Here is a 24,501-nt window from a genome sequence, read left to right on the forward strand (position 1 = left end):
AATCATGTCTCTTCTTCCTTTCTCTGTCTCCCTCTCTCTCCCTCTCTTTCTCCTTCCCCTCTTCTTTCTTCCTCTTTGTCTCCCTTTGTCTCCCTCTTTACTCCCTTCTTCCTTCCTCTCTCTTTTTCTCAATCCCCCCCCACTACTTTTATCAGATAAATGGCTCTTCCAGTGTACCCAAACCATACTTTCCAACCATAGATTGTTTTGTATAAAGAGCAATATACAGGTGGTTCTTTAAAGACTATTTGTAAAACTGGTTTTCCAAGGGAAGCGTGGAAAGGCTGTGTTGAGATAGAAAGTAGGCACTATATTTTCTGTTGGTTAGAAAGCTTTGCTTTAGGGTGACTGGGCTGGGGGCAGGTTCCATATAATTAAAACTCTATCTGATGGTCTGGCTAGCAAATCCAGAAGGACCTCTTTGACCATAAGCTTGCTGTGGGCAGGGAATCTGTCATTTCTGCTTTATTCTCCCAAGTGCTTAGTACAGTGCCCTGCACATAGTAAGTGTTCAATAAATAGCATTGATGATGATCCTGAACGGCTTAAGCATCAGGAAGTGCCAGTGGACGTAGGCTAGTATGGGCATCATCATCTCCCCGTTCTCAGAATTTCCTGGGCTAGACCTAATCAGCTCCTCCTTTATCCCTCCCCATACATGGTGTGGGGGTACATAGTGGGACCAAGCTGCCCACCTAGGGATGCCGCCCCCCTGCCCCCGGCCCCTCAGGCAGTGATTTTCTGGTGCCCATTTGTCCTGCGTTAAGAACTTGAACAGTACATCAGTTCATGGGCTGGATACCACAGAGACTCCATAAAAATAATAATAATAATGTACTGAGTGCCAAGCACCGTACTAAGTGCTGGGGAAGGTACAAGATCATCAGGATGGACACAGTCACCATCCCACATGGGATTCACAGCCTAAGAAGGAAGGAGAATAGGGATTTCATTCCCATTTTACAGATGAGAAAACTGAGGCCCAGAGAAATGAAGTCATTTGCCCGGGACTTCAGAGGTGACTTTTCCTGACCCAGTCACTGTCCATCTAGACTGTAATTGTGGGCAGGGAATGTGTGTTATATTGTTCTATTGTACTCTCCCAAGCGCTTAGTACAGTGCTCTGCACACAGTAAACGCTCAATTAATACAATTGACTGACTGACTTAATTCAACCCTTCTCCCCATCTTCTTACCTCCTGGTAAAACCATCCCAGAGGCCTAAATAACTGTACAAAAGTCTTAACAATAATTTGTGGCATTTATTAAGCACTTACTGTGCTCCAAGTACAGTATTAAACATTAGGGTAGGTAAAATACAATCAGATCAGATACCATCTCTGTCTCCCACAGTGTTTTGGGGAGGGAGAAGTATCAGTTATTTTACAGATGAGAAAACCGAGCCCCAGAGAAGTTGAGTGACTTTTCCAAGGTCACACAACAGACAAATGGCAGAACTGGGGTGGGGACCCATGTCTCTGACTTCTGGCCAGTAGTTTCCCTGACCGGAATCTTCCCAGGCGATTTAAGGGTCTTTCCACATCAGCTGCGATGGAAATCAGCACAGTTGACCTCCTCAGTCCCTTCCTCACATCGAGCCCCCACCTCAGGCTCCCACTCCACAGAGGTGAGTGGATGAGGACCCCCCACAGTGGGACAAATGGCCGACCTCATGGCCGGGCTCGAGACTGGCCTCGCAGTCTCGCTCAGTCTGGCTCTTTGGAGGCACCTGTGAGGGTGGCTGTTGGTACAGAATTGGGCTGGAAAGACCCCAAATGGCGGCTTTCTCACTTAAGCGACTCGTTGAAGCCTACCCCCTTCCCAGTCCTCAGCACCTCCCCCATCCCTCCTCCGAAAAATCCCCACCTCTTTTGCGCCTCCGAGCTCTAAAGAAAAGTAGGCACCTCTGGCCTCATCCTTTCAGTAATTGTTTATGGGCTTGAAGATTATCAATGAGTCATCCTGGCCTTCCCTTCCCTAATAATAGTAGTAATAATGATGATGGTACTTATTTAAGCACTTACTTTGTGCCAAGCTCTAGGGTAATAATAAGAATAATTGAGATATTTGGTAAACACTTATCATGTGCAAAGCTCTGTGATAGGTGCCGGGAAAGATAGACTTCACTTCTCTGTGCCTTAGTTACCTCATCTGTAAAATGGGGGTTCACCATTTGGTACAGGGACTGCATCCAACCTGATTCACTTGTGTTCATTCCACTGCTTAGTATGGTGCCTGACACATAGGAATCGCTTAACAAAAAACCACAATTATTATTGAAGCAGCATGGTTTAGTGGCTAGATTACGGGGCTGGGAGTCAGAAGGTCATGGGTTCTAATCCTGGCTCTGCCACTATCTTCTTTGTGACCTGGGGCAAGTCACATAACTTCTCTGTGCCTCAGTTACCTCATTTGTAAATGGGGATTGAGCCTGTGAGCCCCATGTGGGAGAGGGACTGTGCCCAACCCAATTTGCTTGTATCTACCCCAGTACTTAGTATAGTGCCCGGCACAAGGTAAGCGTTTAACAGCTACCATAATTATTATTATTATACAGAATGATCAGGTCGGACTCAATCCTTGTCCCCTTGGGGTTCTCAATGTAAGGGGGAGGGAGAACATTTTACAAATGAAGAAACTGAGGCACTGAGAAGTTCAGTGACTTCCCCAAGGTTGCACAACAGGCAAGTGGTAGAACCAAGATTAGAACCTTGACTCCCTGGTCCAGAACTCTTTCCACTAGGTCTCATTGCTTTTCTGGGAATTATCCCTATTTTACAGATGAAGAAACCGAGGCCCAGACTGGTGATTTGCTCAGTGTCACATAGCAGGCCAGGGCCAGAGTTGGGTCAGTAATAATAATAACAATTGTAGTATTTGTTAAGCGCTTACTATGTGCCCAGCATGGTACTGAGTTCTGGAGAAGATACAAAATAGTCAGGTTCCACCTGAGGCCTAGAGTCTAAGAAGAAGGGAGAACAGATATTGAATCCCCATTTTACAGTTGAGGTAACCAAGGCACCGAGAAGTCAAGTGACTTGCCCAATTCACACAGCAGGTAAGTGATAGAGCTGAGATTAGACCCCAAGTCCTCTGACTCCCAGGCCCAGGCTCCTTCCACTAGGCCACACTGCTTCTTAACTTGTCAAAAACCATATCTCCTGCTTCCCTATCCCAAGCTCTTTCCATTGGACCACACTACCTTCCTGCACTGAAGGATTCCAATTATTTTAACATTTCCTCCCAGATTCTAAAAACGACCTTTGGTTACAGAGATTTTCATCAGTCTTTGCCCACCCCTCCTCTCTCTAGCCATGTTGCCCAATAACAATGAGTCACCTAAAGACTAACAAGACAAAGGGGGTGAGTTTTATTTTCCATGTTTAGTAAAATTCTGACTTTCAGGTGTTCATCTATATTTCTTTTATCACTTGGGTTATTTTCCTCCGCTCTGCTTTGAAGTTTTCCAAACCCATAGTTCTTTCTCCCCAGGGATCTGAGGCTTATACATTTTGGGACTCCTCTTTTGGGCCTTCCTAATGGCTTCCTCCAGAAGGTTAGAGACATATGTCAGTGTGTTCTGTTCCCTTGCATTCCTGTCCTCAATTTCCGTCAGCTGTGAGGAGTAATTAGCGGTATGTTGTAAACTCTCCTCTAATTCATAATTTGTTACAGAGCAAAATGAAACTCGAGTTACCGAGAGACCCTTCCAGATAGAGTCTTTATCTTTAATTTGTCAACCATCTTAAGCTCTGGAAAGACATGCAGGGATGAGGTATAGACAAAGTCCCTGGTCCCCAAGGGACTGGCAGACTACGAATAAAGAGGGGAGCGAACACTAATGCTGCTAAGGAAATGTAGAATCTTTTCATTTAAAAAAAATTGTGTAGTATATACTGTAATTATATAGTATTGTATACTGTAATTGTATAGTATTGTACAGTAGTATATAGTATATAAATATACATGTATATATATTTTATATTTATAGTACAGCATCTTCTCTGTGCCAAACACTGTATTAAGTGCTAGGATATATTATTAATTATTATATCTGTTAAGCACTTACTATGTGTCAAGCACTTTTCTAAGTGCTGGGGTAGATACAAGTTGAGCAGACTGGACATGGGGCTTAGAGTCTAAGTAGGGAGAACAGGTATTGAATCGTCATTTTATAGTCGAGGAAACTAAAGTTAAGTAACTTGACTAAGGTCACCCAGCTGACAAGGGACAGAGTTGGGATTAGAACCCAGGTCCTCTGACTACCAGGCCCACGCCCTTTCCACTAGGCCATGCTGCTTCAAGCTAATCATATAATAATAGTAATGCTCATATTGGTTAAGTGGTTATTATGTGTCAAGCACTGTTCTAAGTTTTGGGGTAAATACAAGGTAATCAAGTTGGACGTAGTCCGTGTCTCACATGGGGCTCACAGTCTGAATCCCCATTTTTCAGATGAGGTAATTGAGGCCCAGAGAAGGAAGTGACTTGCCTGAGGTCACCCAGCAGATGCATGGTGGAGCCGGGATTAGAACCCAGAATTCCTGTGCTTTTTCCAGTAGGCCATGCTGCTTCTCTAAAAACTCTGCCATCAGTTTGGCATGGTGCAGATCCGGGTTCTTACCGAAGCTTCCTGTGGGCAGAAAACATCTCATGTATTCTGTTGGACTTTCCCAAGCGCTCAGCCAGGGCAGGGCAGCCAGTAGGTGCTCAGTAAATACCATTAAGACTGGAGGGTCCTGTAGCTCCTGCTGCTGTTCCATTATTGCTTTTAGGTGGAGCGATAGTAGTTGTTCTGTGCCTATACTGTGCAAAGCACCATACTAAGTGCTGGGAAAAACCACACAGATGACAATTATTTATTACTCTATTTTATTAATGATGTATATATATCTGTGATTCTATTTATCTGTTTTGATGGTACTGATGCCTGACTACTTGTTTTGTTTTGCTGTCTGTCTCCCTCTTTTAGACTGTGAGCCCGTTGTTGGGCAGGGATTGTCTCTATCAGTTGCCGAATTGTACATTCCAAGCACTTAGTACAGTGCTCTGCACACAGTAAGCGCTCAATAAATATGAATGAATGAGACCTAGAGACTTACCCCCGGCTCGCAGATTTAGTGGCTGGTGATAGGCACCCTAAGAAAGACAAAACAAAACAATAAAAACACAAAAGCGATATGGGTGACGAGGGCAATCGAGGCCAAAGCAGCAGGGTTCTGGCTCCTTTGGCTCAGGCCAGCAGCCCCAGCCTTCCCAGTGATCTCAAGGTTGACCCATCAGTCAATCAGTGGTGCTTATTGTGTTTTGAGCACTTGGAAGGTACAATACTGTCCTTGCCCACTTGGAGCTTATAGTCTACAGGGAGAAACGGACAGAAGCTGCATGGCGTAGTGGATAGAGCACGGGCCTGGGAGTCAGAAGGTCATGGGTTCTAATTCTGCCTCTGCCACTTGTCTGCTGTGTGACCTTGGGCAAGTTACTTCACTTCTCTGGGCCTCAGTTACCTCATCTGTAAAATGGGGATTGAGACTGGGAGCCTCACATGGGACAGGGCCAGCGTCCAACCCATTTAGCTTGTATCTACTCCAGCACTTACTCGAGGAAGTGCTGGCACATAGTAAGTGCTTAACAAATACCATTTTTATTATTATTACATTAACTTATATTAGCAATTAGGGAAATAATAAAATAAAAGTTTAATTACATAAGTATTATGGGGTTGGTGAGAGTATCAAAAAGCTTAAGGGGTACATGGTCAGTAGACTAAGCTCGTGGGCAGGGAACTTTCTTCCAACTCTATTCTATTGTAATCTTCCAAGCACTTAGTACAGTGCTCTGTGCATAAGAAGCACTCAATAAGTACCACTGATGATAGCCAAGTGCATAGTCCCCAAAGAAGGGAGGGCGGAAAGGGGAATTAGAGAGCTTAATCTGGGAAGATCTTTTGGAGGAGATGTGTTTTTAGGAGGATTTTGCAGGTGGGGAGAATGGTGGACTGTCAGATATGAAGGGGGAGGGAGTTCCAGGCCAGAGGAGGACGAGGGGAAAGTGTTGGTGGCGGGATAGAAGAGACCAAGGTACAGTGAGTAGGTTGGTATTAGAGGAGCAGAATGTGTGGGCTGACTTGTAGTAGGAGATCAGCAAGGTAAGGCAGAAGGGAAAGAGCTTTGAGTAGGTTGGTATTAGAGGAGCAGAATGTGTGGGCTGGGTTGTAGAATGAGATCAGCGAGGTAAGGTAGAAGGGAAAGAGCTTTAAAGCAGATGGTAAGGAGTTTCCGTTCGATGCAGGCGGCAGGCACTGGCTGTGGCAGCGGACCCTGGGGCTGACGGGCCTGAGCCATGTGGCAGTAGGTCCCAGCTGTGGAGGCGAGCCTCAGCAGAGGCAGGTCCCAAGGGAGGCAGGCCCCACTTATGGTCGTCCCTGGTCAGAGCGGGCCCCAGTGGTGGCAGGGCTCAGCTGTGATGGTCATGGTGGCAGGCACTGACCGTGGTGGTAGGCCCTGGTAGTGGCCGGGCCCTGCTGTGGCAGCAGGTCCCGGTTATGATGGCAGGCGCCACTGGCAGCAAGCCCCAGCTGGGATAGCGGGACCCAGTGGCGGCAGGCTCAGTTGTGGTAACTGACCCGGGTAGCAACAGGCCCGGGTCGTGGCCATGATCGGGGCTCCGGCATGGGCTTAGATTGGAGGAGACCCACCATCGGCCTTCTCTCAGAGGGGAACGAAACATTCACTGTGTACAGATTTTTGACAGGAGAATGTTTTTTCTCCAACCTAAATATTTTACTTGGAACCTATCGCTTCTCCATCTAGAAATGGGAAACTAGGGAAGGTCTGGGAAAGGGCAAAAATCACCAAGTGATATCTTGAGCTGGTGGATCAGTGGTCAGGATTTGAGAGGGAGAGAGAGACTTTCTCTCTCTGTTTGTTTATTATTAAGTACTTACATGTACCAGATCCTCTGCTAAGCTGTGGGGTGGAATTCAATACAATCAGATCAGACATAGTCCCTGTCCCACTTGGGGCTGGGTTCCAGTAGAAGTAGGTGGGAAAACAGGTATTGGATCCTCATTTTGGCAGAGGAGGAAACTGAGCCCCAGAGAAGTTAAATGACTTGTCCAAGGTCACCCAGCAGGTAGTTCCACTAGGCCCTGCTGCTTCTCTCCCTCAAAGGCCCCTAAAGGACAGGGGAAGGAGGGTGCAGGGGATGGGAGGGGAGGCTAAGTAGGATCCATCGAGGACAGGCTCAATTGTGAGGAGGTAGAGCAGACTCTGGGCAGTGCCCCATGGCTGTGTTCTTCATTGCCTTTTCTTCCCAGGATGCTTTGGCCCACGTCTCCTGCCATTTTACCATCCAAGACCGCCTCTCCTGTTGGGGCCACCTGCCATTTGAGAAGCCTCTCATCTCCCCTTGGCAGCATTTTGTCATTCTCAGGACATCAGTAAAATGAAACCAAATGGGTTTGTGCCCTAAGGTCAAGAGGCCCGGATCTCCCACCCCAGGGTTCGTTGCGGCCCTGGCCTTATAGCGAGGGGTTGGGCACCCGGGGAGGTGGAGGGCTGGCTCGTTCCTGCAAGGGCCTTGGTTGGACTCCAACTGGCTAAAACGATCAATTAGTGGTATTTATTGAGCGCTTACTGTGTGCAGAGCACTGTATTAATCACTTAGGGTACAATACAACATGTTCCCCACCTACAAAGAACTTACAGTCAATCCAGTCAGAGTGTTCCAGCACTTTCAGAAACAGGTTCTCAGGCCAGACATCCCGGACACTTTAAGAAGTCCTGGGCCCAGACCCTGAGTGAACCTGGTCTTCAGGACTGTCCTAAGCAATCCAGGCCCCCGGATCGCCCCATTAATAGCCACAATGCTATCTGTTGAGTGCCTGTCGAGTGCCATGCACTGTGCCAAACACTTGGGAAAATACAGAAGTAGCCCAGGAGTAGCTTCCTGCCCACAAGGAGCTTCTGCCCTAGAAGACCTGCTGTGCGCCCCAAGGGCTCTGGCTTGTGGGGATTCATTGTGTCCGTTATGTTATACTCTCCCAAGTGCTTAGTACAGTGCTTTGCACATAGTAAGCACTCAGTAAATACGATTGAATTGAATTCAGCATCTCACTGCCGTTTCACATCTACCGAGAAAAGTTGCAGTCGTCATTCTTCAAGCGAATGCGTTTTTTGAAGTATAAAGAGTGCTCAGAACCTCCAGATAGTCACCTAATCTAGGAACAGGAAATTCCTTATTGCCTGGGCCCCGTTCCATTCCCTTTTTGCAGGTTCCCATTTTGCAGCTGTTCTAAAGTGGCCCGGTCCCAGCACTAGATGGATTTATTGTGAGAAGCTCCTGGCCTGGTGGATAGAGCATGGGCCCGGGAGTCAGAAGGTCATGGGTGCTAATCCCAGCTCCGGAGCTTGTCTGCTGTGTGACCTTGGGCAAATCACTTTACTTCTCTGGGCCTCAGTTACCTCATCTGTAAAATGGGGATTAAGACATCATATCAGAGAAAGATCCTGCCATTCTTTGGAGGGGAACCATGGTGGAGGCTGCCAGAGACTGGGTGAGAGAGGTAGAGCCCCTAGAAATGTACTTGTGAGGAGGAGAGGAGAGGCAGGGGGAGAGAAGACAGAACCCCTGGGTTCTTTCATTTGGGAATAAGGAAGTTATAAACATAGAGGGCTTCTTCCCCCAGGCCCTCTGCTGTGCACATAGAGGGCTTCTTCCCCCAGGCCCTCTGCTGTGCCTGCCAACGACCCCCACTTATTCTCTTCATGAAATAAAGACGTGGGCTGTTTGTGATTTTCTTCTGGTTGCCTTCACAGGGAGGTGAGGTTGGAGTTCTCTCTCTTCCCTTTAGACTTTGTTTGAAATGTGTAGATTGTGTTTATTCAGTCATATTTATTGAGCTCGTACGTTTGCAGAACACTGTACTGAGCTTGGGAGAGTACAGGATAACTATTTTTATTCTGCTTCAGTGTCTCTGGCCTGCCTAAAAATGGTGGTGAAATAAAAACAGAGTTGATGGTATGAAGGAAACTGGGAGTCAGGTGCTGAGGACAGACCTACATGGTGCACTGCCCTCAAGAAGGGAGTAGAAAGAGAGACGAGACAAGAGACGACAGTGCCAGGCGCTGCGAACATAAAGTACAACAAGGGACAACCTATCTGCGTGCCCAATGTGACCAGGATGGGATCCTGCTTTGGCCTTTTTAGTAACAATAATAATAATTGTGGTATTAAGCACTTACTATGTGCCAGGCACTGTACTAAGCGCTGGGGTGGATACAAAGCTTCCCCCCTTCACCTCCCCTCAGCTAAGCCCCTTTTCCCTCTGCTCCTCCCCCTCTCCCTTCCCCTCCCCTCAGCACTGTGCTCATTTGTATATATTTTTATTACCCTATTTATTTTAATGAGATATCCTTCCCCTTGATTCTATTTATCGTGATTATGTTGTCTTGTTTTTGTCCATCTGTCTCCCCCGATTAGACTGTAAGCCCGTCATTGGGCAGGGATTGTCTCTATCTGTTGCCGAATTGTACATTCCAAGCACTTAATACAGTGCTCTGCACATAGTAAACGCTTAATAAATACTGTTGAATGAATGACCGAATGAACAAAGCAAATCAGGTTGGACACAGTCCCTGTCTAATGCAGTCTTGATCCCCATAGTACAGATGAGGTAAGCCATACATTTAGCCATACACACAGGTGACCTGCCCCATCAGCAGCGGTGTCTTCTTTGCACACAAAGGGCGATAAGTTTTGGTGGCTGAGTCATTGTTACTCTACAATGTGATGGTGTTTCAGATGTTATTACTAGCAATGTGCTGGTTGGGGATTAACCTTTACCTTGGATGAGGGATGGCGCAAATGCCTAGGGTATTTCCTCAGACCTCATGCCGCCTTTTTTAAATTTTTTTAAAAAGTATTGTTAAGCACATAGGATGTATAATAATAATAATGGTATTTGCTAAGCACTTACTATGTGCCGATCACTGTTCTAACCGCTGGGGTAGATACAAGGTCGTCAGGTTGTCCCACGTGGGGCTCAAAGTCTTAATCCCCATTTTACGGATGAGGTAACTGAGGCCCAGAGAAGTTAAGTGGCTTGCCCAAGGTCACATGGCAGACAAGTGGCAGAGTCGGGGTTAGAACCCACATTCTCTGACTCCCAAGCCCGGGCTCTTGCCACTGAGCCACGTTGCTTCTGTATGTTTCAAGCACCATTCTCTAATTTCTGGGATAGGTACAAGTCAATCAGGTCAGACACAGTCCCTGTCCCTTCTGGGGCTCACAGACTAAGTAGAAGGGAGAACAGTCATTGAATCCCCATTTTACAGTTGAGGAAACCGAGACACAGAGAAGTGAAGTGACTTACCCAAGGTCGGACAGCAGGCAGATGACAGAGCTGGGATTAGAACTCAGGTCCTCAGACCCCAGGCCCATGCTGTTCCCACCAGGTCACACCGCTTCCCTTTCTCTTGAGCCTTGTGGAATGGTGGGGAGTGAGAGGGAGGGTGTTGGCTGGGGGGTGGGAGAGGAATACACCTTAGCTCCTCTTCTAATGCAGATTTCTGATCATCTTTGATCTGGGCACTCAGGGTGTGGGCATTGTTGGCGGGGGGAAGGGGTTTCCCCATGCAGATGTGAAACCTCTGGTGTACTCATTCTTGCTGGGCGTGGAAGCCCCATACGCTCCCGGGGCCAAGTTGGGTGTCGTCTGAAACTGACATCTGGCCAGTCGCGCGGTCGTCCAGATGAACAGAGAGCGGCAGGTGCAGTCGAGCATTCGTACCCATAGTTCCATTTACCTCTTGGTCCCGAAGAGGAGGCCGCTCCGGAGTTCAGCAAGTGAGGTAAACGCATCCGCGTCAGTCGGGATGTGCACCCAGTCCCATCCAGCTGCGCTCTGCTGGGTCATGGAGCTCCGGTGTTCTGTCCTGCTCATGGCGGGCGCCCCTGACCCCGTGGGACAGCACGTCATTGACCATCCCAGCTGCCTGGCATGTGCGCGGAACTGCCCCCCTCGCGTCCCTGACGTGTCTGATGCTGGCGACGCCTGGCCCAGTTGGCATTTTTGCCTCTTGGCCTTGAAGCTCTGTGGGAGCCTTGGCTTGAGAAGAGCTGCTCCTTCCCGATCCGTCTGCTGCACCGCCTCCCGTCGCTTCGCTGTCCAAGGCTCCGCTGTCCGAGGCCACCCCCTCACAGTGCACTCGCAGCCCATCCTCCTCCAGCCCTTCTGCTTTTGGTCGTCTCTTGCTGGCTGCCCACTCAGCAGCTGCCGCGTCGCCCTTTCTTCTCCCTCACCCTAAGAGCAATAATTGTCAGATTTGTTGAGCGCTTAATATGTGCCAAGCATTCTGCCAAACGCCGAGGTAGATACTCTCCAGTCAGATCAGCCACAGACCCTGTTCCACTCAGGGATTCATAGCCTAAGGGGGAAGGAGAACAGGTATTTCATCCCCATTTTACAGATGAGGAAAATGAGGCCCATAAAAGTTAAAAATAATAATCATAATAACTGTGGTATTTGTTAAGCACTTACTACGTGCCAGGCAATGTTCTAAGCACTGAGGTGGATGCAAGCAAATTGGGTTGGACACAGCCCCTGTCCCATGTGGGGCTCACTATTTCAACCCCCATTTTGCAGATGAGGTAACTGAGGCACAGAGAAGTGAAGTGACTTGCCCAAAGTCACATAGCTGGCCGAGCCGGGATTAGAACCCATGACCTCTGACTCCTAAGCCCGTCCTCTTTCCACTGAGCCCCGCTGCTTCTGTCCGTTTGGCTTATCCATTCCGTGTGGTCCGATGATTTCTCCCCCTGTTTGGGCATCGCTACTAACCCTAGCGTTGAAATCTCCCATTGTAAGCATCTTGTTGGGCGCTGTGCTCCCGTAAGGAGTCTCCGTGAGTCTTGGCTGTAGTTTTCTGTGGGCCTGATGAGGGTGGTGGCAAAGTGCTGTGGTTTCTGGTGCAGAGATAACATCACCAGCTGGTCACTCGCAGCTTTACGGGACCAGGGGTTGCCAGGTGGCAGCCCCGACGCCTGATAATAACGATAACGGTATTTGCTAAGCACTCCCTATGCTGTGCTCCCTCTACTAGCCACTGCTGAAGCTAACAGGGCCCACCGTTCAGTGTCGTGGCAACACGGCCATAACCGGCCAGTTCACGCGTAGCAAACGCCCTCTGTCTCTCTGGATCTGGACTGTTCCCGTCGGCCCTGTGTGAGGTGATGAGTGTCCCTGTGTCCCCCTGAGAGGTCTCCAGTGTCCCTCAGCATCTCCCATATTGGGAGAAGAATAGCCTTTTGGGAGTAGAACTTCCAGGAGGGCGTTGAGGTTGAGTCATACTAAAACCAAGAATCATCACTCCAAATAAAAGTCACAGCCACACAAGGTGGATCTCTATGGGCAATAGCCCAACGGCGACTGCTAGTCAAGTGTTGGCCTTTTCAGGCCCACCTACGCCCATAAATTGCCAGCTCCCTCAGAAAATCACCCTGGTATCTGTTAAACTATGTGCCAAGCACTGTACTAAGCACTGGGGGAGATACAAGATAATCAGGTTGGACACTGGGGACTCCCAGTCTGGGAGTCCAATGGGGAGGGAATTCAGATACTGAATCCCCATTTTACAGTCGCAGAAACTGAGGTCCAGAGAAGGTGACATGCCCAAGGTCACCCAGACTGAACTCAAGGGATCTCTGATATCTTATGGTGAGCCATCCCAGGATGCTTTTGTTCCCTTTGGCTGTAATATATAGTGGTGTCACATTTAGCCCTCATTTCCTCTTCTCCCATTCCCTCTGCATCGCCCTAGTACTTGGATTTGCACCCTTTACTCACCCGCCCTCAGCCCCACAGCTCTTATGTATGTACCCATAAATAATAATAATAATAATGTTGGTATTTGTTAAGCGCTTAGGGGAATCAGGTTGTCCCACGTGGGGCTCACCGTCTTAATCCCCATTTTACAGATGAGGGAACTGAGGCACAGAGAAGTTAAGTGACTTGCCCACAGTCACACAGCCGACAAGTGGCAGAGCTGGGATTCGAACTCATGAGCCCTGACTCCAAAGCCCGTGCTCTTTCCACTGAGCCACGCTGCTTCTCCAATGTATTGTAGATGTTAATGTCAGTCTCCCCCGCTCAACTGTAAGCTTGTTGTGGTCAGGGAATGTGACTAACAACTCTGTTATGTCGTACTTGCCCAGGTGCTCAGTACAGGGCTCAGCAGATAGTAAGCACTCAGTAAATATGATTGATGGATTGATTGATTTAGTGGGCAGAATCAGAGAGAGACAGGAAGAGTATTGAGCTCAGCCAGGTGATGGACCTGAGAACGTATGGAATGAGAAATTATGAGAAGCATATGGTCTAGTGGAAAGAGCACGGGCTTGGGAGTCAGCAGGACCTGGGTTCTAATCCCGGCTCTGCCACATATCTGTTGCGTGATCTTGGGCAAGTCACTTAACTTCTCTGTGTGTCAGTTACCTCATCTGTAAAAATGGGGATTAAGACTGTGAGCCCTATGTGGGACAGGCACTGTGTCCAACCTGATTACCTCAGTGGTTAGTATAGTGTCTGGCACATAGTAAGCGCTTAACAAGACCTCTATTATTATTATTATTATTATTATTATTGTTAACTGGCTATGGTCACCTCACCTGGGACCATCTGCCTTTCATTCATTCAATAGTATTTATTGAGTGCTTACTATGTGCAGATCACTGTACTAAGCACTTGGAATGTACAATTCATCTCCCCATCAATCCTCTCCCGTCCCTTACTCTTTCATCGACTCATTTTTAGTCAGCACCGCCTTTCCTCTACCAGGGTTCCTTCCAGTCCTATGAGTCTGACATCCTCCTTAGGGAGAATTCTGTCTCTGGGCCCTACTACTTTCCGCTCTGCTGGTCCTTCAGTTTGGAGAAGTAAAATCTATGAATCAAAATTTGTATGTGGTATTTTCAGGAGCCAGGGTAGATTTTAATCAGAAGTTGAAGCGGGGGCAGCCAACCTTATCGTGAAAGCCGCAGTGCATTCTGTGATGGTTCCAGAATGGCTGGTGGGTGTCCATTGGTCCTGGGCTAAGGGCCTATTAAAAAAGCCACCCAGAGTCAAAAAAAGCCTTTCCAACTCTTGCTCTTGTATTCACAGCTCAATTTTTTATGTTGTACAAACAGGAATGGTGTGGGGCAGGCCCAAATGCTTCAAAGGCACTTGAAAAATTATTGAAGAGCATCTGGGCTACCGAGTGAGTTGGCTGATAAATTCCCAACTGGAGGCCAAGAGATATACAATTCACATTTCCCCCATCCATGCTGTCACTGGTAACCAGGTTGGGAATTTGGTTGGTGTTCTGCCCCTAGGGCCTGTTCAGTCAAATCTATTGCCTGACTGGGTGAGGAATGACGGACTTTTCATCAACCAATCAGTCAGTGGCATTTATTGAATGTGCTTACTATGTGCAGAGCACTGTGCTCAGCGCTTGAGAGAGTTCATTGGAATTAGAAGATACAAGCCCTGCCCTCCAGGAGTTTACCAACTGCTGCATGCAGAGCACTGTACTGAGTGCTCGGGAGAGTAAAATAAGAGTTTGTAGACCACGATCCCTATCCTCAAGGAGCGTACAGACAACAGTGTGTAGAGTGCTGTACTGAGCACTTGGGACAGTACAGTGGAATGAGTAGAAAGAATTATTAGTCCTCCCTAACTCCATCTTCCTTCTGTGTTGTCTATGCTTGGATCTATACTCTTAGGGCATTTGGCATTCACCCCATCCTCAGCTCTATAGCATTTATGTACATCTTTGTAAATTATTTATATTAATAAATTATATTATTAATAATAATGTTGGTATTTGTTAAGCACTTACTATGTGCAGAGCACTGTTCTAAGCGCTGGAGTAGATACAGGGTAATCAGGTTGTCCCACATGAGGCTCACAGTTAATCCCCATTTTACAGATGAGGTAACTGAGGCACAGAGAAGTGAAGTGACTTGCCCACAGTCACACAGCTGACAAGTGGCAGAGCCGGGATTCAAACCCATGACCTCTGACTCTGATGCCTGGGCTCTTTCCGCTGAGCCACGCTGCTTCTCTCCCCCTCTAGACTGTAAGCTCGTTGTGGGCAGGGAGTGTGTCTTCCAGCTCCGTTGAATTGTCCCCTCCCAAGGGCTTAGTAGAGTGCTCTGTACATAGTAAGTGCTCAATAAATAAGACATTGATTGACAGAGCACAATAGAGGTGAGACCTGTTCCCCACCCTCAAGGTGTACCAGTATAAATTAAAGAACTAGAGCAAAGACCCAGTCACACAGACCCCCAGGATGGATATTGGGAAAATATAGAATTATGGACCAAGAGAACATTTTGTGCTTACTCCATCAAGGATGAGCTTGATAAGCATTTCTAATTCCCCAGAACAGCTGTAGTCCAAAGGCAAATACACTTGTCTTTGAGTATTGATTGATCGATCAATCAATCATATTTATTGAGTGCTTATTGAACTCCTTGAAGGCAGAGATCATGTCTACTAACTATTGTATTCATTCAGTCGTGTTTATTGAGTGTTTACTGTGTGCAGACCACTGTACTAAGCACTTGGAGAGTACAATTCGGTAACAGAGACAATCCCTACCCAACAGTGGACTCACAGGCTAGAAGGGGGAGACAGACAACAAAACACAACTCTCCCAAGTACTTAATTCAGTGCTCTGCGCACAGTAAGTGACCAGTAAATACCACCAATTGACATGAATGCCGAGGGTGGATGAGGGAGAGGTTTTTAGTGGGTTCGAATCCCAGCCACTTGTCAGCTGTGTGACTGTGGGTGAGTCTCTTCACTTCTGTGCCTCAGTTCCCTCATCTGTAAAATGGGGATGAAGACTGTGAGCCTCATGTGGGACAACCTGATGACCTTGTATCCCCCAGCGCTTAGAACAGTGCTTTGCACATAGTAATCGCTTAGTAAATGCCAACATTGTTGTTATTATTTTAGAGGAGCGGGAGTCTATGCGGGTGACATTTTAATGTCTGTCATCCCCCCTAGACTGTAAACTCACTGTGCTCAGGGAATGTGTCTGTTTATTGTTATATTGTACTCTCCCAAGTGCTTAGTATAGTGCTCTACAAACAGTAAGTGCTCAATAAATACGATTGAATGAATGAATGGGTCTTTGAGGGGACAGGCTTCAAAATGCCAACAGGCTAGGAAACCACCATTTGAGAGTCTTTTCATCCCAGTTTGGTAATTCCTGTCCTGGAGGAGTCCTGGAGGAGTTCGGTTGTGTTGGGAGGGTGGGGTGGGCAGGGCTGGGGGGGGACGGGAGAAGGGGGTCAGCCCACCCTGCTATGGGGAGGCTGTCCCCCCCCCCCCGCACACACACAGGGGGACACCTTCAAATCTAAACATACTGCAAAGATGACTCTAAAAAAAACCTTATTGAACTTCCTGCAAAGGGTCAGACTTCAAACCTAAATAATGTCAATTTCCTTTTTGACAAATTCAGTAAGAGAGCAGAGCTTCTGTGTGCAAAGCAGTTTTGTAGAAGACTTTTGTGTGAACTGTAATCTCTGGAAAGTTTTAGTTCACCTAAGTTTTGGGTCACAATCTCCCTCCATAAATGGAGCCATCCCTTGTGTCAGCCTGGCCAAGAAACCCCCTGCAAATTTGTGGAGATCAGGCACAGGAAACAGGGGGTTAGAATCACTTTGGGAGGGCTGCCCACTTCATTCATGCTATCGGAGGAACCAGATACACCCAGGGGTGAGTTTCCAGCAGCCAGCGTAAGGGATGGATTGTTCGATATTTCCACCCCCACGGGCATCTGAGAAGCAGGAGGCCAAGCTACAAACTCCCTGTCCTGTGCTCGGAACGTGATAATCGTCCCTAAGGGGTCCTGGCGTTTGCTTTAGCGCATAGGTAAGGAATTATCTGATCTATTAGCTAGAGGATAGCGAGCTTCATTCTCATTAGGGTTTGTGGAGAAATCGGGCCCTAGGCAGCCCAGCCTTCGGCTTTTCAGTTGTCAGCCAGTGTGCATTTATGGGTATGAATTAAGTGATCCTAAAAATAAGCAGACAACACTAGGTGGACATTTTCTTTTCCCCGGGCAGCACTGTGGGCAGGGAACATGTCTCCTGATGCTGTTATAATGTACTCTCCCAAGCGCTCAGTACAGTGATCTGCATATAATAAGCACTCAAATCAATAAAGCATTTAGGAGAGTACTCCACAGCAGTTGGTGGACATGTTCCCTGCCCATGGGAGCTTGCGGTCTAGAGGGGAAAGAAAGGATTTTCATCAGTCCTTCGTATCGTGCATCCGAGCGTATCGTTCATCCGAGCTCGCCTCATTTGGTTCACTTGGCTCACCTCTTATTTTGGGTTGATGCGACAGCAGAGTTGCCAAAGTGGAGGAGAGATTTTTCCTTGGGGAAACCGGACATTTCTTTTCGTTTAGGGACATTTTGAAGGACCAAAATGTTAAGGATAAAAGCAGGCTAAAAGAAAATCATTTAAATCTTTTGCCATAAAGGAGTCCAAGTGGCTCTGTGAAATCCTTGGGAAATCTACTCGGGGCTTGGAAAGTAGGATGGCTTAATGGAAAGAGTCTGGGCCTAGAAGCCAGAGGACCAAGGTTCTAATGCCGGCTTTGCCACTTTCCTGCTGGGAGACCTTGGGAAGTTACTAAACGTCTCTGAGTCTCATTTTCATTTGTAAAATGGGGATTCAATCCCTGTTCTCCCTCCTACTTAGACTGAGAGCCCCATATGGGACAGGAACTGTGTCCTACTAGATTAACTTATGTGTACCTCAGCGCTTAGAACAGTGCTTGACACATAGGAAGCACTTAGCAAATATTATTACTATTATCATTATTATTCTTCCTAATCCAGATTTGTGATGCAGATGCAATGCCAGGTATCCTGAGCCACTCAGATGCCTTTCCCAGTATTCTTACTGAATCCCATTGCCCTGATCACCGTGGAATGCAGAAATGTAAACTAATTAGTGAGAGGTTTAGCATTATCTCCAGGAAATTTTTAACACCGATTTTTTTAAATCGGTGGCCAGGGCCAGGATCGAGTCTACCAACTCTATTTTATTTTCCCAAGCACCATAGTACAGTGTTCTGCGTACAGTATGTGTTCAGTAGATCCTACTGATCGAGTGATTGTGCATAGATTCTGGTGTGTAGCCTCACATTCCATGGGAAATTTTCACTGATGAATCGTGCAGAAAGAAACCATTATCTTGGGGTGGGGGGGTGGAGGGAAATGAGGGGAGCGATGGGGTGGGGGGAGGAAGCAAATCCCTATGCGAGGAGAAGCATTTGACTGGTCCATCAGCATTCTTTTTGGCCAAGTGCAAGTTAAAGAAGTGACCATTTCCTCAGTGTGCTGTTCCTTTTTTAGATTTAAAATGGTTTCCATCAGCAGCACTGCTGGTGTTCTTAACCCTGTGAAGAATGAGCTGGGACCCTCCAGGTCTGGACCACCCAGCTCTGAATGCAGAAAACCAACGTGGTCTAGAGGATACAGCCTGGACCGGGAATCAGATCACCTGGGTTCTAATCCTGGCTCTGCCACTTACTTGCTGAGTGACCTTGGGCAAGTCACTTCATTTTTGGGCTTCAGTAACCTCATCTGCAAAATGGGGATTAAGAGTGCAAGCTCCAAGTGGGACAGGGACTGTGTCCAATCCAATTTGCTTGATTCCACCCTGGTGCTTAGTGAAGTGGTTGGCACATAGTGAGTGCTTAACAAGTACCACAGTTAGTTAATTCATTAATTAATGCTTATCATACCTCTCCTTCCCAGTAAGCACTCAATAAATCCCACTGATTGATTTTGACAGATGAGGTAACTGAGGCACGGAGAAGTGAAGTGACCTACCCAAGGGAGTCCCAGGGAACAGCCCCCGTGCTCCAAGGGCCAATTCCCATCTCCTGTGGCCTAAACCTGTTCCGTGTTAGGGGGTCAGATACTTTGGGAGCGGCACCAGTTCTTGGATTCCCTATTGACAGTTCAGGGCCTGCTTGCCGGGACTGGGGGGTGGGCAGGGGAGGGCATTGCTGTAGTTCCGGACGCGGTTCCCCGGACCCTGTGACTGTCTCCATTTTTCCCACTGGGCCAGCCTTTCTGCCGTGGGGCAACTTGAGATGGGGGAGTAGTGGCGTCATGGCTTCTATTAGGTCCCAGAATCCTCAGCGCCCACAAAGGAGCATTTTTTGGAAAGGGCTTGCTTTATTCCGTTTTATCCCTGTAGGCTATATATTCTTTATGAACAGGGATCGCATCTCTCAGCTCTGTTTTATTGTACTTTCCCAAGTGCTTAGAAGAGTGCTCTGGACACGGTACGCACTGAATAAATACCACTGAACCATTGATGGATCTAATGTATTTGAGGGATGGCTGGAAGAAATAATAATAATAATGGTATTTAAGTGCTTGCTATGTGGCAAGCACTGTTCTAAGCACTGGGTAGATACAAGCTAATCAGGTTGGATACAGTCCCTGTCCCACATGAGGCTCACAGTCTTAATCTTCATTTTACAGATGAGGGAACTGAGGGCCAGAGGAAGTGAAATGACTTGCCCAAGGTCACGCAGCAGACTAGTGGCAAAGCCAGGATTAGAACCCAGGTCCTTCCGACTCCCACGGCCTAGTAGAAAGAGCATGGGTTTGGAAGTCAAAGGACATGGGTTCTAATCCAGGCTCCATCACGTGTCTGCTTTAAAATCTTGGGCAAGTCACTTAACTTCGCTAGACCTCATTTCCCTCATCTGTAAAATGGGGATTAAGATGGTGAGCCCCATGTGGGGCAACCTAATTACCTTGTATCTACCCCAGCGCTTGGAACAGTGCTTGGCACATAGTAAGCGCTTAACAAATACCATTATTATTATTATTATTCAAATGGGGATTAAGACTGTGACTGTGACTGAAAAGAGTTTCCTGCAGAAACGCTCTGAGCATGTCACTCCCCTTCTTAAAAACCTCCAGTGGTTGCCTATCAACCTCTGCGTGGAACAGAAACTTCTCACTCTAGGTTTCAAGGCTCTCCATCACCATGCCCCCTCCTACCTCTCCTCCCTTCTCTCTTTCCACTGCCCACCCTGCACACTCCGCTCCTCTGCCTCCCATCTCCTCACCATCCAGCGTTCTCGCCTATCCCACTGTCAACCCCTGGGCCATGCCCTCCCGCGGTTCTGGAATGCCCTCTCTCCTCACCTCCGCCAAACTCATTCTCTTCCCCTCTTCAAAATCCTACTTACAGCTCACCTCCTCCAAGAGGCCTTCCCTGACTGAGCTCCCCTTCTCCCTCTACTCCCTCTACCGCCCCCCTTCACCTCTCTGCAGCTAAACCCTCTTTTCCCCCATTTCCCTCTGCTCCTCCCCCCTCCCTTCCCATCCCCTCAGCACTGTACTCGTCTGCTCAACTGTATATATTTTCATTGCCCTATTTATTTTTTAATGAAATGTACATCGCCTTGATTCTATTTATTTGCTATTGTTTTAATGAGATGTTCATCTCCTTGATTCTGTTTATTGCTATTGTTCTTGTCTGTCCGTCTCCCCCGATTAGACTGTAAGCCCATCAAAGGCCAGGGACTGTCTCTATCTGTTACCTATTTGTACATTCCAAGCGCTTAGTACAGTGTTCTGCACATAGTAAGCGCTCACTAAATGCTATTGAATGAATGAATGAATGACCACCATGAGGGACAGGGACTGTGTCCAACCTGCTTACCTTGTATCTCCCCCAGCACTTAGAACAGTGCTTGGCACATAGTAAGCACTTAACGAATACCACATTGATAATAATAATAATTATTATTAGGCCATGCTGCTTTCTGCAGCCTGCAGAAATGCAACTGACGTACTCTACTCAGTTCTACCCACTTAATCTCACCTTCCTTTTCCTCTCAGGCTGTTTGACGTATGCACCGTCTCGCGCACAGACAGAGAAACCAAGCTAACACTAGTGTTTGAACACGTGGATCAAGATTTGACGACCTATTTGGACAAGGTGCCAGAGCCCGGAGTGCCCAATGAAACCATCAAGGTACGGACACACCATTTCCTTCCTGGCAGCACTCCATCAACAATCCTGCCGTCTCTCGACGGAAATGCAGAGAGCTGCCCCAGAGCTAGGCTTCTGCCCCAGTTCTTTCTATTCCTGGGCCTGGCCGTTCTCGGCTTACCGCGTGGGTCCTTCTCCCGGGGTGATATTGGAAATTGTGGGGGTTATGGACTTGAAGGTGGGTGTGGGATGGCCCCTCTGCCTAAAGAGCAGAAAACGACTCATTCAAGCCGGAGTTGGGTCATGAGAATGAAGGATCTATTTAGAACTTAGGTATTCCATCTGATTTTGCCCTCCATTGGAATTAGAAACATCCTTTTCTTAGAAAAATACTTACATTGCTAGTGTCCGCCCATTTTCATCTGAAGGAGCTTATGGCAGAGTCCCTTTCTTTGCCCTGAGGGTCCATGCCGAGAAAACTGGCTGTGAGCCTCTGTAAGGGAGGAGAGGGACAAAGTGTTCACCGTCTAGGCGCCCTCCCAAAGGTGAAGGTAGAACTCTGTGTGAAGGGACCTTGGATGAAGCATACTGAACTGGGCACTGGTCACTGGGTGCAGGGTGCAGAGTAACTTTGGATATCTGGGTGAAGACTTTTTCCGGAGAGCACTTATCCAAAGCCTGGGAGAGTGCCTCGGGTGGAGTGACTGACATTCCACTCTCTCACATAGTACAGTGCACTGCATTCAGTAAGTGCTGAATAAATAATAATACGATATTTGTTAAACATTTTCTATTTGCCAGTCACTGTACTAAGTGCTGGAGTGGATCCCAGCAAATAAGGTTGGGCACAGTTCATGTCCCATATGGGGCTCATAGTTTCAATCCCCATTTTACAGATGGTGTCACTGAGGCACAGAAAAGTGAAGTGACTTGCACAAGGTCACACGGCACACAGGCGGCAGAGCCAGGATTAGAATCTATTGATGACGACAATGATGATGATGATGGTGTCTGCTCCACGGGAGGGTGGGAGATGGGCCGGGGTGGCAGGGTGGTAATGATGGCCAGGCCACCTAGGCCTAAGGGCAGGTGCCAGGTTTCCTGACGGGGGGAAACATCAGTTTTTTCGCATCTCCTCTTTAGTGGAGAAATCGTAAAATCACAGACATTGGTACTTAGAGCCTTTGAAGTGCCATAATTGATAATTGGCAGCCTTTCTCTTCAGAGATTCATTTTTCCCTCCCAAGTCTGTCTGCAAGCAGCCTGGAAATCTGGATCTTATTACTCAAGGAAAATGGTGTCCAATCAGATTATCTGTAGCTATCCCAATGCTTAGCACAGTGCTTTGGCATGGGTAGGAAATGCTTAATAAATACCATCATTGTTCCTGCTCAAAACTCCCTCATAGCAGACTAGCTTTGAGCAAACTTGCTCTGAGTGGAAACTTACATAGTGCATTGAATTGTGGCATAGTAGCATCAATCAAACAATCTTATTTATTGAGCACTTACTGTATGCAGAGCACTGTAGTAAGCACTTGAAAGAGTACAGTATAGCAGAGTTGATAGACATGTTTCCTGCCCACAGCAAGCTTACGGTCTAGTAGTAGTGGCATTTATTGAGCACCCATTTGGTACTGTGGTGCCCTGTACTGAGCGGTTGAGAAGTACAGAATAACTGGTGAGACTGTGCGTGCCCTCAAGGAGCGTCCCCTCTAATAGGGGAGTTAAACATGAAATTATTTTCAGCACTGTCAAATAGGTCAAGTGAGCGGACGTATTTGCGTGCTCAATGTGACAGGATCCCGCATTGGCCTTTTCAGCCACAGACACTCTCAGAGGCAATCTTCTCCGTCAGTAGTGCCTCAGCTTGTAAAGGCTATAAGCTCTTTGTGGGCAGGGACCATCTGTCAACTCTGTTGTAGCATACTTTCACAAGCGCTCAGTACAGTGCTCTGGACTCAGTACACGCTGAGTAAATACCATTGAATGATTGATCTAATGCAACTGAAGGATGTCTAGAAGAAATAATAATAAAGACAGTACTTGTACTGTGGTACTTGATGCTAGGTGTCAAGCACTTTTCTTTGCACTAGAGTAGTTACAAGCAAAGTCCCTGGTCCCATGTGAGGCTCACAGTCTTAATCCTCATTTTGCAGATGAGGGAACTGAGGCCCAGAGAAGTGAAGTGATTTGCCCAAGGTCACTCAGCAGACAAGTAGCAGAGCCGGGATTAGAACCCAGGTCCTTCTGACTCCCAGGCCAGGGCTCTGTCCACTAGGCCATGCTGCTTCTCAAAATTGTGTCGCCTGACATGGGGCTTAAACCCACGACCCTGAGATTTAGAGTCTCACGCTGTAGTGATTGAGCTAACCGGACTGTATGCGTGAACATCAGTCACACAGGTGCTCAGAGGTGAACTTCACCATCATTGGTGTCTCCGCATGCAAGGGACAACTGTAATAATGAGCGTCGCCATCACACCTTCCCTCTAAAATCCACTGTTTCCACTGTTGTCCCCGGAATCTTGGGCTGGATTGCCCATTGGCATGACCCAATCATAATGTGTCTTATATTCTGGGAAAGTCAGTCAGTTAGTTGTATTTATTGAATGCTTTTTGTGTACACATTAGGGTGAGCACATTAGGGTGAGCACAATTTAACATTATTTATTATTGTATGTTCACGCATATTGTAAACAGACACATTTCTTGCCCACAACAAGCAATCTAAAGGATTTCTGTCATGGCTCCCCGTGACACTCCTCTGGGCTCAGTCTCCTTGTCAGTGGTGCTTCTAGGGAAGGTGTTCTACGAGAGGCAGCAACGTGTCCGAAAGGAAAGAGCCCGGGCCTGGGAGTTAGAGGACCTGGATTCTAATCCTGCTCCTGCCAATTGCTTGATGTGTGACCTCGGGCAAGTCACTTGCCCAAGTCACATCCCAGGTCACCTGGGAAGCAGCATGGCCTAGTGGCAAGAGCCTGGTCTTGGAAGTCAGAGGATGTGGGTTTTAATCCCGGCTCTGCCACTTGTCTGATGTGTGACCTGGGGTAAGTCATTTCAGTTCTCTGTGTGTCATTTGCCTCATCTGTAAAATGGAGATTAAGACTGTGAGCCACACATGGGACAGGGACTGTGTCCAACCTGATGAATTTGTATCTACCCCAGTGCTTAGAACAGTGCTCTGCACACAGTAAACGCTCAATAAATACAATTGAATGAATGAACAAATACCAGAATTATTATAATTCATTATTACCACTTAACTTCTCTGGGCCTCAGTTATCCCATCTTTAAAATGAGGATTAGATCCTCCTATCTCCAGTTTAGACTATGAGCCCCATTTGGGACAGGGACTGTGTCTAAACCTGATAAACTCGTATCTACCTAAGCGCTCAGAAAAGTCCCTGAGACATAGTGAGCACTTAACAAGTATCATTAAAAAAGAGGCTGGGGACGGGGAGCCGTGT

General features: G+C 47.4%; 1 protein-coding gene across 1 annotated transcript in view; it reads left to right on the forward strand.

The window, feature by feature from the left end:
• The window catches only part of CDK6 (cyclin dependent kinase 6), a 199,304-nt gene that overhangs the window by 28,560 nt on the left and 146,243 nt on the right, over window positions 1–24,501 (forward strand). The window contains exon 2 of the mRNA XM_029070593.2: window positions 20,940–21,075. Within this exon, the coding sequence (XP_028926426.1) occupies window positions 20,940–21,075 (136 nt within the window). The remainder of the gene's footprint in view (window positions 1–20,939; window positions 21,076–24,501) is intronic.

This window comes from Ornithorhynchus anatinus, chromosome 8 (assembly GCF_004115215.2).
Source record: "Ornithorhynchus anatinus isolate Pmale09 chromosome 8, mOrnAna1.pri.v4, whole genome shotgun sequence".
In the NCBI taxonomy this organism is placed as follows: domain Eukaryota; kingdom Metazoa; phylum Chordata; class Mammalia; order Monotremata; family Ornithorhynchidae; genus Ornithorhynchus; species Ornithorhynchus anatinus.